Below are 16,419 nucleotides of genomic sequence, written 5' to 3'. Positions count from 1 at the left end.
TGTTAAAATTGACCTCTGCATTGTTTTGATAAAGTTGAATGGACAGTAATGATGACTACACGAAGGATGGGACCCTGAACATCTATAAAAGACATGCTAACAAGAAGTAAATCGGAACCTAGAAGGCTCGCCCCTACATCCTTGGTATGATGTTTCACTTAATCCACAGTGTTAAAATGATGTCTTTTATATGTTTAATGGAGATTCCGGAGAATGAGTAAATGGGTATAGGAGATTTGCAAGAATGGATTGATTATTTTAAATAGAATCAGGTTATTTGGTTAAAAAATAAAATTTTTAATAAAAAAAATTGGATTAATTTGAGTCAATCCGTTTAATGAGAGATAAATTTGATGAAATTAGTAAGAGGGATAAAATTTGATAAGGGTAACTTTTCCGTTTATTTTTTAAGGGCCAAAGTACTATTTCTCAAAACTTGAGGGACCGACTATTAAGTGACCAAATAACCGGCCTCTTCCCTCTCGCTCACACATATATATATTGAACGACAGTAGACCTATTTTTCATTCTCTCTCTATTTTCTCAATTTTTCTCAGAGAGAAGGAGATTCCCTTGTAATCTTTCATCGATCTTTCTTCGTTTTCTCGGCGAAATTTAGGGTTTGAATCTCGCTGTTCGATCGCTATTCCGAAGGTCAATCCCTTTCTCTTTCTCTTTTATCTTTTCTCTATACGATCACTGATCCATTGACTGATCGCTAGCATCTTTGCCTGCCTACAGTCGCCTTTGTTGTTTTTTCGTATCTTTTATTTGCGTTTATCTGTTTTTTCTTGAATGATTTGATTAGATTTTGGTGATGTGTATCTGTTCGTCGGTTGTTGCGGATGATCATCTTGTGTTGTTGTGTTCGCAGTTGTTTCTTGTATATGTATTTTGTATGTCTAGGGTTGGAATTTTTGGCTTGGTTTAATTTTTGTTTGGTTGTTTGAAGGTTTGGTAAATTTAGGTCGTGAAAATTTTCTAGCAGTAATTTTTTTTACCCTTCCTAGGAGCTCCCACCTTTTTTGGCTTGGTGACTCAGACTACAACGTTAGGGTTCGAGGTGCTCCTTTGGTGACTCGTACTACAGCGTTAGGGTTGGAGGTGAATGGTGTTTATCATTTAAGCTCCGCTTTTATTGAATATTTTCCTGTTGGTTGTCACCACGTGAGGTTTTCTCTACAAAATGTTGTTTTATTGCTGATTTGGCTCTGTTGAATGTGTTGTGCGGATGGTACATGGGATCTATTCCTTATGTTGGTTTGAATATATGTCTATGATACAAAGTTCTTTGAGCAATTTTGTTATTTCAAAAGTCACGACATCCTCTTGGTTCAAGTCTTTGCTTACTAATCCAAATTAGAGCATCTTTGTCGGTCCATTGTTGGCTAGGAGAATTTTGTAGTATTTTTGGGAAAACTCGAGAAAGTTGTGTATTGGTGATGTTCAAGGTTGAACTTGTAAGATCTTCAAGCTTTTGCCTTGTATGAAATACTAATTGAGGTTGAACCTCTTCTCTAGGTTTTTCCGTAGAAGGGTGCATAAATTATTTTTTTTGGTAAACTTTGAGGAAGTTATGTGTTGGTAACGTTTAAGAAACAATAGACAGTGGTTGATGCCAACTTCGGTCTTCGTCAAGGAACCTATATCTGTGACCTTATCAGTTGTGATAGTTTCTTGTATTTTGTGGTTAACATGCAAAAATATTCAAAATATGTCCATTAGAGACTGACATCTAGCTTTTCTAACATTTAATGTAGAATTTATGTTTTCTTTTCAATGGTTTTCTTAGTCTACAAAGTGGTGGTTAGACCAACTATGTTGCATGAGGTGGAGTGTTGTCCAGTCAAGAATTCTTATATTTAAAATGTAAGTTGCAGAAATGACGATGTTGTGGTGTATGTGTGTGAGCATACTAGGAGAGATAGGATTAGAAATTAAAATATCCAAGGCAAGGTTGGAGTGACCTTGGTGGAGGACAAGATGTAGGAAGCGAGACTGAGATGGTTTGGGCATGTGAAGAGGAGATGTATGGATGCACGCTCCAGTGCGGAGTGTTGTGAGTGGTTGGGTATTGATGGTTTCAGGAGAGGTAGATGTAGGCCAAAGAAGTATTGGGAAGAGGTGATTAGGACATGATGTAGTTGCACCTTACCGAGGACACAACTTTAGATAAGAGGTTTTGGAAGACACAAATTAGGGTAGAAGGTTAGTTGGTTGCTTAGCATTGTCCCCCTTATCCTTCCATACTAGTAGTTGTAGTACTTTGTCTATAGTTTCTTGTTCTTTGATTTTTGTGGCATTCTATTGTCTCTTGTGCTTCAATTATCACACTCTTTTATTATAGTTTTTTTCCCCTTTTCATCATGCTTTGCTTGTCATGTTTTCTATAATATTTGCTTTGATATGTTTTTTCTTGAGCCGAGGATGTATCGGAAACAACCTCTCTACCTCCCAAAGTAGGGTTAGGTCTATGCACTCCACCCTCCCAATATTCTACTTGTGGGATTACACTGGGTATCTTCTTGTTGTTTTCTCAGTCTAGAAGAAATATAAGTTTCGCTACAGTTTGTTGGTTTATCACATGGAAAACTAATATTATCTCTCTTGGCCCAATATCTATCTCTTGAAGCTGTTTGAGGTGGACTTGCTGCTTACACGTGTGTTTACCAACATATAGTGTCTTTTTTGGGGGGTTGGGGGATAAAGAACAAAATTTTGACCAAAATTCTGTCTGTGAATTTTAGGTCGTGTGCAAACTTCTGAACATAACAAAGTTTCTGCGTGCAGGGACTAATTCTGTGTTGTATTTTTATTATTTGATCCTAAGTGTTCTTCTCTGTATTAGATGCATTATTTATCGGCGAAGCTTTTCAGTGAGAATGTATAGGTTCTTTTTCTGAATTGGATGCACTGGTCATTAAGTCATTATTGCTCAAGTTTCCCAATGTGGAATTATGGGGTTACTGCTTTTTTCAGATTTTAGCTGGGTTGCACATTCATTGCTTCTCATCGAGATAGTTGGTGTAATTTAGCCTTTTTTATTTAGGTGCATCATAATTTAAGAAGCTAATAATTCACAACTTTTTACCCCAACAGAAGAACCCATCCCCTGAAACAAAAAAAGAGAGACCAAAAAGAAACCAAAACAAATGTCACCCTAAAAGAGGATCCTATGTTTCTCCTACTCCAAGTGTTTTTTTATCATCTGAATTAGCCTGATTTTCTTTCTTTGGTGAGTAAAACCCAAAGAAATACTTGTAACTGTGCTTACCTTATAAAAAATATGGTAACAATCTTTCTACCTTCGCAAGTTAGCGGTAAGGGCTGCGTACACACTACCCTCCCCGAACCACTCTTGTGCGATTGCATTAGGTATGTTGTTATTATCTAAGAAATAAATAATCGTAAGTGCTTTTGTCTAGAGAAAGTACAGTTAAGTTTGTAGAGCAAACTCCACAAAAGCATCTGAAAAACTTGGATAGGCTTCAAATTTCCCAAAATAAACAGATAAATAAGTTTTATTTGCCTTTTTTCTTTTTTGAGTTCTGCCAATAAATGATTGAGCAAATTGAGCATGGTTGCGTGATGACCATCATCAGTTTTAGTAACTGTGCAGGTAAAATCTCTTCGAAGTATCCACTTCCTAACCTGGACTGTGTCTATTAAGGCATAAGATTGCAGTTTTCTTCTTTTGTGTTTCTTAACTCTGCTCTCATTTTAATTCTGTCACCTTTAAAGTGTACATGATGAGACATGATTTTTCAAACTTAAATAATGATTGAGAAGGTGAACGAATCTATGTATCTTCCTATATAGTTCCTATATCTTTCTGAAGTATCAATTGTTATTATGGCTCTACAACTGTAATTCCCATTACAAAGGATTCAGCAATAACACTGATTTTCTTGGAAACAATCAAACAAGTAGTACCCACCCCACTCCACCACCTTGGAGGACTGATGCCCCTTATCATAGCCTCTAGTTCCTTATCAGAAAAGTGTCCTCCCCCAGGATAATTGAATGAAAATGAAATTATTATTTACCTCCTATTTAATTTGACTTTCACCTAGTTGATTCAACTTGCTGTGTCCAGGCCAGCCCTTGTATAACTAGTCAACTCTTTGCAGATTTTTTTGATAAGATAAGTAATAAATAGTCAACAATTGCACATTGGAGAGTAAATGACCAAAAACATCCCTTAATTATAACCAAACTTAAACTACATCCTTATATTATAACAATGAATAAATAACATTTTGATCTATCTTAGAAGTTACAAGTTATATCCCTCTCTTAGTTTTCTGGCAAACATTAACAGCTTCAAACAGAAAATATGCCATGCACGTGACTTATCCCTACAAATCTACCATTTTCGCCCCCCCTCCCTAGTTTCTTCAGCAAGGAGTGAAAACATAAGTTGACTAGCTATTGACGTTTCTTTCATTTTCATCATTGGAAAAATATAGACAGGAAAAAGTGGAAGATAAATACTACACCCATAGGCCACACCTGCCTTACCAATAGCAGTAATATATATGGCTACAAGGAATAGTTATTTAGTGAAAAATATTCCTTTTCTCCTTAAAATAGGAAGATCTTTATATAGCTTTTCTCATCTATGTTATTCCAACATTTTTTTGGTATATTATTCCAACTTTAGTGTTTAGTTAAAGTAAATATAATATCGTGTGTAAATGAGATACATTATTTGTTTTTTAATAACAATACCAACATATTCGGTGTAATTCTATAAGTGGATATGAGAAGGTAGTGTGTATGTAGTCTTACTCTTTTATTGTGAAGATTTTTATAGTTAATAGTTTACTTTGTGTATAAATGAGATACATAGTTTGTCTTTTTCCTTTATAACTTGAAGACCTTTATATATAATTAATTGTTACTCACTTGGAATTCATAAAACAGTTTAAAAGTTTACTAATAAATCAATTATTTACACATTGAAAATAACAAACATATAGATACACTTATCATTTTTTGGTAAGAATATAATTGTATTAATGTTTTGTTTCTACAACTGAACAACAATGTATTGATTTGATATTAAGATTTGGTGAATCTTTTTGCATTAAGAGTCCAAATGGCATACTGTATGAGAAGGTGACGCAAGTGTTGGTTTGTGGGATAGTCATGTGCTTCTGGTTAAAAGCTTGACATAAAACTAACGGAGGGACGTAACTTATAAGTTTTTGGATAGTTTAGGATGTTTTTTGTTTATTATGATAGAGCAAGGATGTAGCTTAAGAGTTGAGTATAATTGAGGGATGTTTTTGGCCATTTACTCCACATTGGACCCTGCTGTCTTAAATTTTTGGTATTCTTATCTGCTTGAGTTTTTTCCCTCTGTATTTGGGTCTGAAAGGTGGATAGGGTATACTGGGTGAAGATCTTGGACTTGTTTGAAGATTTTGCGTTTATAACTTTGGCTGGAACTAGGAATAAGGATTAATGTTGATGGCCACCAGTTCTTCTGATTATTAAAGGCCCGTATATTATTTTTTACAGAAAGTATATTCAAATTCATAGAAATAAAACTACAAAAGATTTCTGAAGTATTCTGTTGAAGAGATCCTCCGTGAAGTAGAGTGTTGCAGATATTTCCAAGTGAAGTGTAACCATACACTATGAGTTTGTAACATTTTCAGTGACCAACAGACATATTTTTGTTGTGCCGTTAAAACGGTGAAGAGGCAGAGATGATGTTTTTCTTTTAATTGCATGTGCATGTCTCTCGGATCTTGTCTAGTTTTTATCTGGATATCGTGTTAAGGTTCAGAGGAAGGGTGAAGGGAGTTTTGCTTCTTTTAATTGCATGTCTCTTGGATCTTGTTTAGTTTTTATCTGGATATTGTGTTAAGGTTTGGAGGAAGGGTGAAGGGAGTTTTGCTTTGCTAATAGAGTAAAAAAAGTGAAAAATTATGAATGTCTGAGTTAATTTTGATGTCTAATAAAAAGTTAAATATTTAATCTGCACAATATGTTTGGGACATCTGTAACTCTTACCATTGTTGACTGTTCTTACTTTTTGCAACAGTGAACTCTATATGCACGGCACCAATGAAGACAGGAACATCAACTTTGAACCCCTATGCAGAAGCATATGTGCCTATTTCGAAAAGAGGGGCACCTGACGGAAACAAAGAAGCTAGATCTCCAAATGAGTTCAAGAGTGGAAGTGAGGCTGTTTGGTTGGCACCTGGTGTGACAGCTGTGCGAAATCAACTGCAGACTCCCCAAATTGCTGATCAGTATAAACTGAAAGACTTCTCAACTTATGGCTCGCCATCACATAGTCCAGTAGGATCTATGGGTAAAGAAGTTCTGGGTGAGGAATCTTTCATGGATTTGGCTTATCTTCAGATGAATTTTCCTGGAATGTCAGATGAGTCACTTTCTGAGGTCTATTTAGCAAACAGTTGTGACATTGATGCTGCGGTTGACATGCTGAATCAGCTTGAGGTGAATTTTCTGTTTTGAAGTTTATTCTCATCCGAAATTAGTTTCACTATGAATGCATACCTTGATCCATCTACCACACTCCGAGTTCGGCATGTCTTCATCATGACTGCTGCATCCTGCCAATAAATTATTAAACAATATTCAGCATCAAAATTGCACAGCCTTTAAAAAGTGGAACATAATTTGAGAGACTTGGAGAAGCTGTGTTGTTGAAAATAACTAATGTTGTTGTAAATAATCTTCATCCAATTCTCCTCCCTTAACAGGCTGATTTGCTTTCATAACATAGTAGGCCCCATGATTTATAATGGATGGAAATTGCTGCTAATATTACTGAAGTTGTTTTTATCACGACATCCCATTGTGGAAAAGAGGGAAAATAGCTCCTTTGTTTTCTCCTTATGGGGTTTTTGATAGGTCTAATATTATGAGCTAGCTTTTGGAGTTGAGTTTGCTCAAGATCCATTTGCATAGCATGATATTAGAGCTAGACTTATCCTCATTCTGGATTTACCCAATGTTGGTCCCCCGATTATGTTGTCCACGATTTAGCTGTCCAATCTGGGGAAGGAGAGGATGTTCAAGTATCCGTTATTGGTTCAGATAATGGGTTTGTCTCCTTGTTCAGTCTTTGGGCAATCTTATCTCATGAGCTAGCTTTTGGGTTGAGTTAGGCCCAAGGTCTAATTTCTTAATAGGAACTATTACTGGCCAATGGAAGTATGGGATTGTATAAATTGTTTTATCTTATAGTTTAAGCATATGTGGCAAGTTTATTGTCTTAAATACTAGTGGGGAATCCCTACCTGTTGCAAAGTCGGTGCCTATGAGGTGCACCCTTTACCAGATAACCAGTCCCCCACAAAAAAAAATTAAGAAAAAAGACAGTAGCAAGGATTTACCTCATTGCAAAGTCGGTGCCCAATAAGTGCACCCTTTACCATATCACCCTACCCCCTGGCACTCTTTCTATTGTTTGGTTTTCCTTTTTTCCCTACTTGGTGCAAAAGAGTGAAGCATGTAAAATGTGGACATACCAATGACACGAGTAAGTTTGTATTTTGTTTTATTGAGAGAAGATAATTTAACTTTGTGGTTTTCATTGCCTGATATCTAGTATGTGCTCTTTTAGCTGTATCTTTGACACATCTATTAAACTGTGGGGTGTTAACGCAAGAAGGACCATATTTTTCCTGTTCTCTTAGTGCTGCTCTAAAGGAATACAAGGCTAGATTAGTGGCAAGCCATGGTCTTATTTCTTTAAAGCAATCCTGAATTTGTGGTTTATTTATTATGTAAGGCAGTGTAGGTGGAAAAGGTGCCATTTTCAAGGTTTCGCCCCCTTAATTTCCACATATTGAATACTCTATCATGCCAAAATATAATTGATTTTTGCTGCTTTAACTCTCTGGATCTGATGGAGATGCTTCTCTTTTCTTTTTGAAGCTCTACTCTGGTGATGATTTTGAAAAGCTTCCAGACAGCCTTGACATTGGTGATGTGTCAGACTCAGGGTTCTCAGGCGATAATTCATCTCAGAAATTGAAGACAGTGATAGGCGAAACTGCTACAGTTGCTTCATCATCTGGTTTATCAGACTCGCGTTCAGGCAGTTAAAGATGGTTGTGCTGAAGGTGTTTGTTATGGTCGTGTAGATATGGAAGGTGTGGATACTAAAGGATGTTTTTTTTTGGTTGAAATTCTCCGTAGATACAATACATACATCTTTCCCTATCATTGTATAGGTTGGCTCCTTATACTTGTGTCTTTCAGCAGTGAATTCAAGCTCGCTCTTCACTAGATAAACTAGTGAACAATTTTTTTCACTTGACAGACTTGAATATCTGCAATACAGGAGAAGAATGGTTTCCTGTCATAGAGATGTTTATTTCTTGTGCAAATGAAATCTCTATCGACATACATAGATATGTTCAAACTGTTGATACCAGATTTTTCATGAGAAAAGGGTTCCTTGTTTTTTTATTATCTTCTTTGGAATATGTGATGAGTTAATGGTGCAATCCTTCAACAATGTCTGATTGCAGGTATATGTTGCCAGCGTAAACAACTGACAAGAGATTGTAGTTGCCAACTGCAAATCTATAAGATTGCCTGCCCCTACATGTTCGTTAGTATGTATGTGGTGGCAATTTGAATCTTTTAATCATGCAAGTAGAGTGAATTTGATTGGAGAATACTATAATAATTTCAGGATAAAATGATAAATCTTTTTATCTCGAGATGATTAATTATTGAATATCTTGTTTCGGATTCATCTGTGTTGCCCATAGCAACTTAGCGAAACACATAACTGAGGCCATTCTAAAAAGACAGAGACTGGTTGACATTTATTTGGGATGAGCTTTGTTTTATAAATTGGATTGGATTTAATTGTGATCGGACCTTTTAGGAAAGAATAAGCGAACAAACAATTTAAGAGTAAATAATGATTTTAAAGTTGAATAAAAGGATATACACATTAAAACAGTAGAATAATATTATTTTATGAATGGTAAAAATTATTATCTTATTTGCTTGATAATTTTTTTAAGTTTTAAATATTGTTTAATAGAAGGCCATTAGAAAAGAAAAACGATTTCCTCAATCATAATATGTCATATGTGTAAAAGATGATCCAAATAATTTTTTAAATATTTATTAAAATATGTAAATTTTATTTTTTAAAAATTTATTACTGAAAATTAGTATGAAAATTGAAGTAGTAGAAGCAACCCATTGACAAAGCTAAGACGCTTGAGGATCGGGCATAGTGGTTTTATATTGGTGTTTTTCCATTCTCATAACAAGATAAAGCTTCGCCTCCCAATTCGAAGGGGCAGCTCAGCTTGCAGTGTTTTTGCTGATTTTAGGTATAACTATTCTATTTTTTCACCTATATTCTCAAATTTTAATCTTTCTTTCTGTTGAAGATTATGGGTTTTCAATACCAGTTTTATGGGAATTGGGTTTTTTGTTTTTCAGATTTTCTCATCTGGGGACTGGGGTAGGTAGGTCAAGGGTGAATTAAGTTTTACAAGTTTGAACATACTGACAATAACTCAAATTTTAAAGATAAATACTGGAATTAAACTAAATATGCACTTGCTTGTTTGATCATTGATTGTAAATTTTGAAAACTTGTCTTCAGATATTTGTTTTGGGGGTAAGATTTTGTATTCCAAAACTAGAAAAATTTCACTTTTTACTCACACAACTTCAATTTTTTTTAAAAAAAATAAAATGCATGTCCAAAAGTTTCAACTTCGTAATCTGTGGTCAAACGGGAATGATTGAGATTTTTGTCCCATAATTGTATTTTTGAGTTAGTACTAAGAACTAGAAGGGTCATCTCATTTGTAGATTAGACAACAGGGGCTAAGTGAGATGATGGCTACTGAGGCGCCAAAGATAGTGTGGAGCGAGAGAGTAGGGAGGTTCGAAACAGAGGACAAGGAAGCCTATTTGGAGTATGAGCTGAGAGATGGAGGCAGAGTGATGGACATTCTCCACACCTATGTCCCTCGTACCAAGCGTGGATTAGGCCTGGCTTCTCATCTCTGTATTGCTGCCTTTTCACACGCTCAATCACATTCCCTTTCTGTCATTCCCTCATGCTCTTACGTCTCAGACACATTCCTTCCGCGCAATCCATCTTGGAATTCCATTGTGCACAAACAAGACCTCAAATCTCACATTTGAAGCAGCATGTGCCAATCTACTCCTTGGAAGGTTAGGCAAGCAAATTCACTCTGGATTCTGTTTTTTTTCCTCGTATGTGTAGTGTATTGCTATTTGTAATATGTAACATCATTCCTAGATATTAGATCTGTTCTTTTCCCATGAAAAAAGAATCCAAAATATTTAACTAGGAACTGATTGCTATGTAGTTCTATCCACTTTCCACTGATACCAGTTCACTACTAAGCTGCATCTCTGGAATTACTTGGTAGTATCATTGTGATCTAAATATGTTCAAGAACATACACCATAGTACATATATAGTTGCCCCGGACGGTTAGCCTACACATGTGAAGTGTGAATTAGGTGTATTTAAAATGCCACGAACACTACATCATAAAAATAAAAAACAAAGTGCAGCGAAGTACAATTGATGCAACATAAAGGCTTTCCCACAGTTTCATACAAAATTTATTGCGCTGGACTCATACTTATGAGCTTCCATCGATCATTTTTCTTTCTTATGATATTTTAGTAAGCCAAATTAGGAATTCTCATTATCACAAGTGGTAAGAGCACGACACATTTGAAGTTTGAAACTGAAGAGTGAGTCTCTATTCATTGATCCTAATACATAAGATTACGTGTGTATTTATACACAAGAGAATAAGATATGAAAGGAAGTAAATCATTCTACACTTGATGTAAATCCTACAAAATATATTATTCATAATATTCTACAACTAATGCCACACTAAATGTAGAATATTTCTAATTATATTTTATATATCTAGAATATCTCTCAGGGAAGTGATCTCTTATGGCCACTTAAAAATCAAATATAAGAACATAACCTTTTTTAGATTTTTTTTCTTATATGTCGATATTTTGTGAAAAGGACAAACTAAAAGCAAGTTTGTAAAGAGCTACAAAATCAAATCTGTTATGTCTTTTACATATTTACAACATCGAGAATATCTTAATGCAAATTCTACTAGATATTTTACGGCTAGTGCATCATGGACATCAGTTACTAACTCAATTTTAAGCATCCTCCTTCAACTCTCCAAGGGCTGCATTCTCCTTTAATTTTTCAATCAACAGCTCTTGATTTGAGTTGAATCGTAGGCAATCAACAATTTTCACTTGAGCCTCAATAGCATTTGTGAGTCTTGGAAATCAGTTGTTGAGTCCCACGTTGGTCTTGTTATATGGTTTTACACAATCCTTCCTTCATGAGCTAACTCTAAAGGTTGAGCTAGGCCCAAAATTCATTTAATTATCATGGTAGCAAAGCCAAGCCCAACCTAATTCATTGTTTCATCCGATGTTGGGCCCCCTTCTTATATTGTCACACTTCAGATGTCCAGTCTGAGCTTAAGGCCCACATCAATGGGCATAGGGAAATTTGGTTCCTTGTATGATCTTTGGACAATCCGCCTCTCATGAGCTTACTTTTGATGTTGAATTAGACATCTATTTTTTTAATGGTTGATAATCCATAACTTAGTTTTCAATACTTCAGTGTGCCGCAATCCAAATATCGGGCATCCGACACCGGGGAACTAAAATCTGGAGATAGATGATTTCCATCTAATATTCTTTTTTACAGCATCTCCTTTTGATTTGTTTTAAGATGACTCACAGAATAAACATATCCAAATAAGGGTATTTCTGAGAGCGAAACAAATCGCTATTGTGTTCCTTTTAGTATAATGTAATTAGACATTCAAAGTTGAAAAGATGAACTTGAAATTTTTTATCAAGCTACTAAAAAGCTCAAGTATATTAATACAAACTTGTTTTTTCTGAGAATGATAACAATTATTTTAATACAAAATCTTGACAAGTCGCATAAAGAAGAAAAACAAATGTGTAAACACAAATGAGATACATGATACAAAATTAAAGCTTAAAAGTGAACATACGGATAACCGAATCCATGGTGCCAATGTCTTCCCATCCTTGACATCTGAACTTTGAAAAATATTATAGTCAAACACTTGGAAATAATTTATCAAAATACAAAGAATTGTATAGGTGGACCATGCTAAAATCAAAGTATACATTGGTGTCACTTGAAAGTGGCACATGCTAAACAATCCATTAACTAAATCATTTGATCATTGATATACTACTAGTCCCAGTAATGATTAGTTCCAACTAATTATGGTATAGATTTTAAAATTTTATTTACATGAATCCCTCAATCGCATGTTATAGTTGAACTTTTACTAGTTCAAAACATAAACAAGCTAATCCTTTTCAATATCTTGTAGTATTTACTAAAATTGTTGGAAAGAAAAATATGTGTAGCAGAGCATCAGTTAGTTGTTATAACAAGTATGAAAACTAATATATTAGTAGTTCAATAAACTAAGAAGATTAGTGTAGAGCTTAGCTTGAATACCTGAAATTATATAATCAACTCCTCGATTAGTAACTATAAGCGATTATTTCTTCTTCTGTAATTCCTTTGGCTTCGCTGCTTCTTGCTCCTTCTCATAATGATCTTTCGTTCCAAATCTGCAATGATTCTTACAAGCCATTTCAGATTTCCAGTTGAAATCATGAAATATACTATGGATAATCCAATACATAGTCCACTCCCATAGCCCATAAGAGCAGCTTTCCAAAAGTCTTTGAGAAATTCAGAATTGCTTTCTTGATCCTCTAGTGCAGATACGGTATAATTTGTCTCTAATACCCAATCATAGCCACAATCTCTCGAAACTGGGAATCCACGTAATCTGGCATTACCTTGATATGAATTGTTCTGAAATGTAGCAAATTGAGGTCCTCTTGGAATGCATCCTTCAAGATAATTGTGGGAGAGATTTAAGAATTCAAGAGACGTCAAAGAAGCAAGTTGTTGTGGTATCTCTCCCGAAAGATGGATAAATGAAAGGTCTAATGATTCGACTACTGATAAATTTCCAAGTGATGGTGGTATATGGCCTTGCAATCTGTCATGAGATAAATTTAGCACTCTAAGTGCAATGAGATCTCGCAAAATACTTGGGATATGTCCTTCAAATTTGTTACTTGAAAGATCGATAGCAGTGTAAGCAGTCAAAATTTTAACAAGTTCAAGCTCCAATCCCTTGGTTGTAATTGGTATGTAATCATGGTAATATCCATTTACAAAATAAATAGAAACATATGTTGGTGACATCATTGTTTGATCCATTGTCCTCATAGCTTTCAAATGTTGAAACAAACTTGTTGGCAAGTTTCCTGTCAAGGCATTGTAAGATAGATCTATAATTCAAAGCTCAGGAAATATGTTTTCGATCCTTGAAGTTCTAATTGATCCATGTAATTTATTTGATCTTAGGCTTAAAACTTGTAACTTTGGAAGAGTTCCTAACCACATCGGGAATGTGTCAATGAGGTGATTGTCTCCTAAATCCAAGAACTTGCAACCTTTTGCAATTAGCCAAAGATACAGAGATGTTGCCCTCTAGTTCATTGTCATGTAAGTTGAAGCTTTTGAGTACACTTCCAATGCTAAAAGTTGTTGGAAGAGTCCCTGAAACATTGCGGAATTTCTCCCTTAAGGTTGTTTCTTCCCAAATTTAGATTTCGCAGTGATATTAAATTGCAAATAGACAAAGGAATGGAGCCAGAAAGTTGATTTCCATAAAGATACAAAAGGGACAAGTTGTTCAAATTCCCCAATGAAGCAGGAATAGAACCATTAAGAAAGTTAGTACTCAAAACTAGCTTGGTAAGAGACCTTAGGAAACCTATTTCTTCAGAAATGGAGCCAGAAAGCTGATTTTCATATAGATATAGAGTAGACAAGTTGGTCAAATTCCCAAATGAAGCCGGAATAGAACCACTGAGAGAGTTATTCCTCAAACTTAGCTCAGTAAGAGACCTTAGGTGACCTATTTCTTTTGGAATAGAGCCAGAAAGCTGATTCTTATAAAGATACAAAAAAGACAAATTGGTCAAGTTCCGCAATGAAATAGGAATAGAACTAATAAGAAAGTTAGAACCCAAAGATAGCTTAGTAAGAGACCTAGGCAACCTATTTCTCCTGGGATGGTGCCATTTAAATGGTTGTCAAATATGCGGAGAGTCTGAAGCTTTACTAGTGAGCTAATCTGTGGTGGGATTGTGCCTGAAATCTTATTGTTGGACAAATTGGAGATGGACAAGATTAGTGAGATTACCAATCTCAGGTAAGATGGTGCCAGAGAAATTGTTCATGCTAAGGGGAACCCAATTTCGAATTCCTTGAGCAATATGTAATCTTATATTAAACTTGATGATTTCATTTTTCAGATTTGGGGTACCCTAGATTGATCCCATCACTCTCATAATATTTCCTTTCTTTTCCTCTTCTCTTTTTTGTTTAAGACAAGGAGATTGTGGGATTAATCCCTCAAGATACTTAAGAAAATGGAGAGATGAAAATGGAAAATAATAGAGTCTACCAATGACACTAGCGTTTGTAATATTCAACGTGTTTACCCTACCCTTAAAGCATTTAACCCCGTACCAGTCCCTACATGCATTAGAACTTAGTGTCCATGAAGCCAATAAGGAATTGTTCTGGTTTTGTAAAGTTGCTTTCAATTTTAAGAGAGCATTTGCTTCCTCAGTAGAAGCAAAAGTAACGGTAAAGAGGTATAAGAGAGTGAAAGACTGTAGTATAGAGAGTATTTTGGGAACCATCATCATATATTGCCAAATGATTTTGAGTTGTATAGTTTGAGTTTTATTTGATGAAATTGTTGCGGTGTACACTTTTATATCATAGTATATCATTAGAAGTCTTGCGTGTAAAATGCGGCATAGAATCAGAATAACTTTGAAGTCAATGAGTCTGTCTCCCTACCATGTAAAATCATCTTAAAAACTTGTGGGCAAAAGTTTGGTCATTTATGGGATATAAAAGTAATTGGGATGAAATTAAAGAGCAGAGGAAGTTAAATTAAAGTCAAGAAAGACGGTGAATGATGAAAGGAAGACTAGTTGTTTCTCAAGTTCTTGTGGGAGTCTTGCTGTGCAAATTTCTAATGAATGCTACAACACATTCAAGTCTTCGTCTACTATTACTACTCATTCAAGTGTTCTTCTACTATTTGAGCTATTAAAACAATACCCCTTTTGTGACTCTCCCAAAGGAAAGCAGAAAGCTAAACAGATATTTCAATTTAATCTATTGGAACACAAATTCTTTACAGATTACTGAGTCTACTCTGACTTACGGGTCCTGAGAAGTGAGTGGTTTAACGGTGAATAAGTGGCCTTATTGTCAAAGAAATGGGTGAAAACCACAGGAGCATAAGGCTTAAATCTCACCCAAGACAACTGTACATTGATAATATATTATGTATGTTAGAGTCTCGTATTGATTGGGACAGAAGCCATAGATAGTGGAAAGGTACAAGGGCTGCTAGTCCAACAAGATGGTACAATAACACAGTTTCAACTCATTGAAATAAACTTTCATTTTGTCAACGCTTATAATTTTATCCCACAATGTAATTATTTCCAAGTTTTGACCAATTGTAAATTTGAATGGAAATAGGGAAACTAATGTTTGTTATTCTCAAGTCAATGCATAAGTTAATTTCAAAAGAAGCATATACTAACCAAAAAAGTAGAGAAATGTCATCCTCAAAAATTAGCCATGATTAAGTTGAAGAACAAAGTGTCATGGATCTTTCTTTTTTTGTGTATAATTATAAGATATTAAGTTATCGATGGACCTAATTGGACATGGTATTTAGAATGAGATGTGACTTTTTCTTTTTTAGTTTCTTATTTAGTTTTCGATATTCATATTAGGGACCTGATTAATCTGGATTCTTGCTGCGTCAGACTTATCAAAGGGGAAAGCATCAAGTTTGTGCACAAAATGTCAGTCCTTGTGGTTGGCCTTCATATGTTGTCCATGTTTATTTACTTTTTTGGAAATTTGAAGTTCGTTTTTTATTGTAAAAACTGTATAACTGTTGATTATTTATGCGTAAATCTTTTGTTCAAATACTCATTTATTGATTTGCTTGAAGAATCTCAGAACTCCATTATGATGGTTGTGTTTGAATCACACAACTTAAGTACATGTTAGTGTGCATTTGTACAATCAAAAGAATAGAGGAATGGGGAAATGTAGAGGGAAAAGTCAGCAAGAACTGCTGCATTTATATGAAATAATAATTGATCAATTCAAAGTTAGGGAAATGTGGTTGTCTTCAAGTCTATACCCAAGCTTAAGTCTTGTCCATGGAAATGTTGAATGAT

At 35.0% G+C, this 16,419-nt stretch overlaps 2 protein-coding genes and 1 pseudogene across 6 annotated transcripts; 2 read left to right on the top strand and 1 right to left on the bottom strand.

The window, feature by feature from the left end:
- The first annotated feature begins 484 nt into the window (after positions 1-484).
- Positions 485-8,466, top strand: LOC101252511 (polyadenylate-binding protein-interacting protein 6). Of its 2 annotated transcripts, none has more exons than XM_004245193.5 (3): positions 485-654; positions 6,056-6,480; positions 7,927-8,466. In XM_004245193.5, exons 2-3 carry the CDS (start codon positions 6,079-6,081, stop codon positions 8,095-8,097), a joined length of 573 nt encoding a protein of 190 aa, XP_004245241.1. In that variant the 5' UTR covers positions 485-654; positions 6,056-6,078; the 3' UTR covers positions 8,098-8,466. The 2 variants fall into 2 exon arrangements, with proteins under 2 accessions (XP_004245241.1, XP_010325150.1); XM_010326848.4 differs by having other exon boundaries at positions 527-1,104.
- Positions 8,467-9,202: 736 nt separating this feature from the next.
- On the top strand, positions 9,203-16,162 carry LOC101253708 (acetyltransferase At1g77540). Of its 4 annotated transcripts, none has more exons than XM_026032335.2 (3): positions 9,203-9,350; positions 9,846-10,209; positions 15,964-16,162. In XM_026032335.2, the coding sequence occupies exon 2, from the start codon at positions 9,865-9,867 to the stop codon at positions 10,177-10,179; it is 315 nt and encodes a 104-aa protein (XP_025888120.1). In that variant the 5' UTR covers positions 9,203-9,350; positions 9,846-9,864; the 3' UTR covers positions 10,180-10,209; positions 15,964-16,162. The 4 variants fall into 4 exon arrangements, with proteins under 4 accessions (XP_025888120.1, XP_069144269.1, XP_004245245.1 ...); XM_069288168.1 differs by having other exon boundaries at positions 9,206-9,350; positions 9,846-10,214; XM_004245197.5 differs by having other exon boundaries at positions 9,210-9,350; positions 9,841-10,209.
- Positions 12,560-14,850, bottom strand: LOC138337792 (receptor-like protein 9DC3; annotated as a pseudogene).
- Positions 16,163-16,419: the final 257 nt, after the last annotated feature.

The sequence above is a fragment of the Solanum lycopersicum genome, chromosome 8 (genome assembly GCF_036512215.1).
Source record: "Solanum lycopersicum chromosome 8, SLM_r2.1".
Classification (NCBI taxonomy): Eukaryota; Viridiplantae; Streptophyta; class Magnoliopsida; order Solanales; family Solanaceae; genus Solanum; species Solanum lycopersicum.
The sequence above is the reverse complement of the archived record's forward strand: the minus strand, read 5'-3'. Positions and strand labels throughout refer to the sequence as shown.

Excerpts from the sequence above, each read along its gene's own strand:
- LOC101253708 (XM_026032335.2), top strand. The coding sequence starts at position 9,865 with ATGATGGCTACTGAGGCGCCAAAGATAGTGTGGAGCGAGAGAGTAGGG.
- LOC101252511 (XM_004245193.5), top strand. The coding sequence starts at position 6,079 with ATGAAGACAGGAACATCAACTTTGAACCCCTATGCAGAAGCATATGTG. Across the intron at positions 6,481-7,926 it reads ACATGCTGAATCAGCTTGAG|CTCTACTCTGGTGATGATTT; the intron begins GTGAATTTTCTG and ends TTCTTTTTGAAG.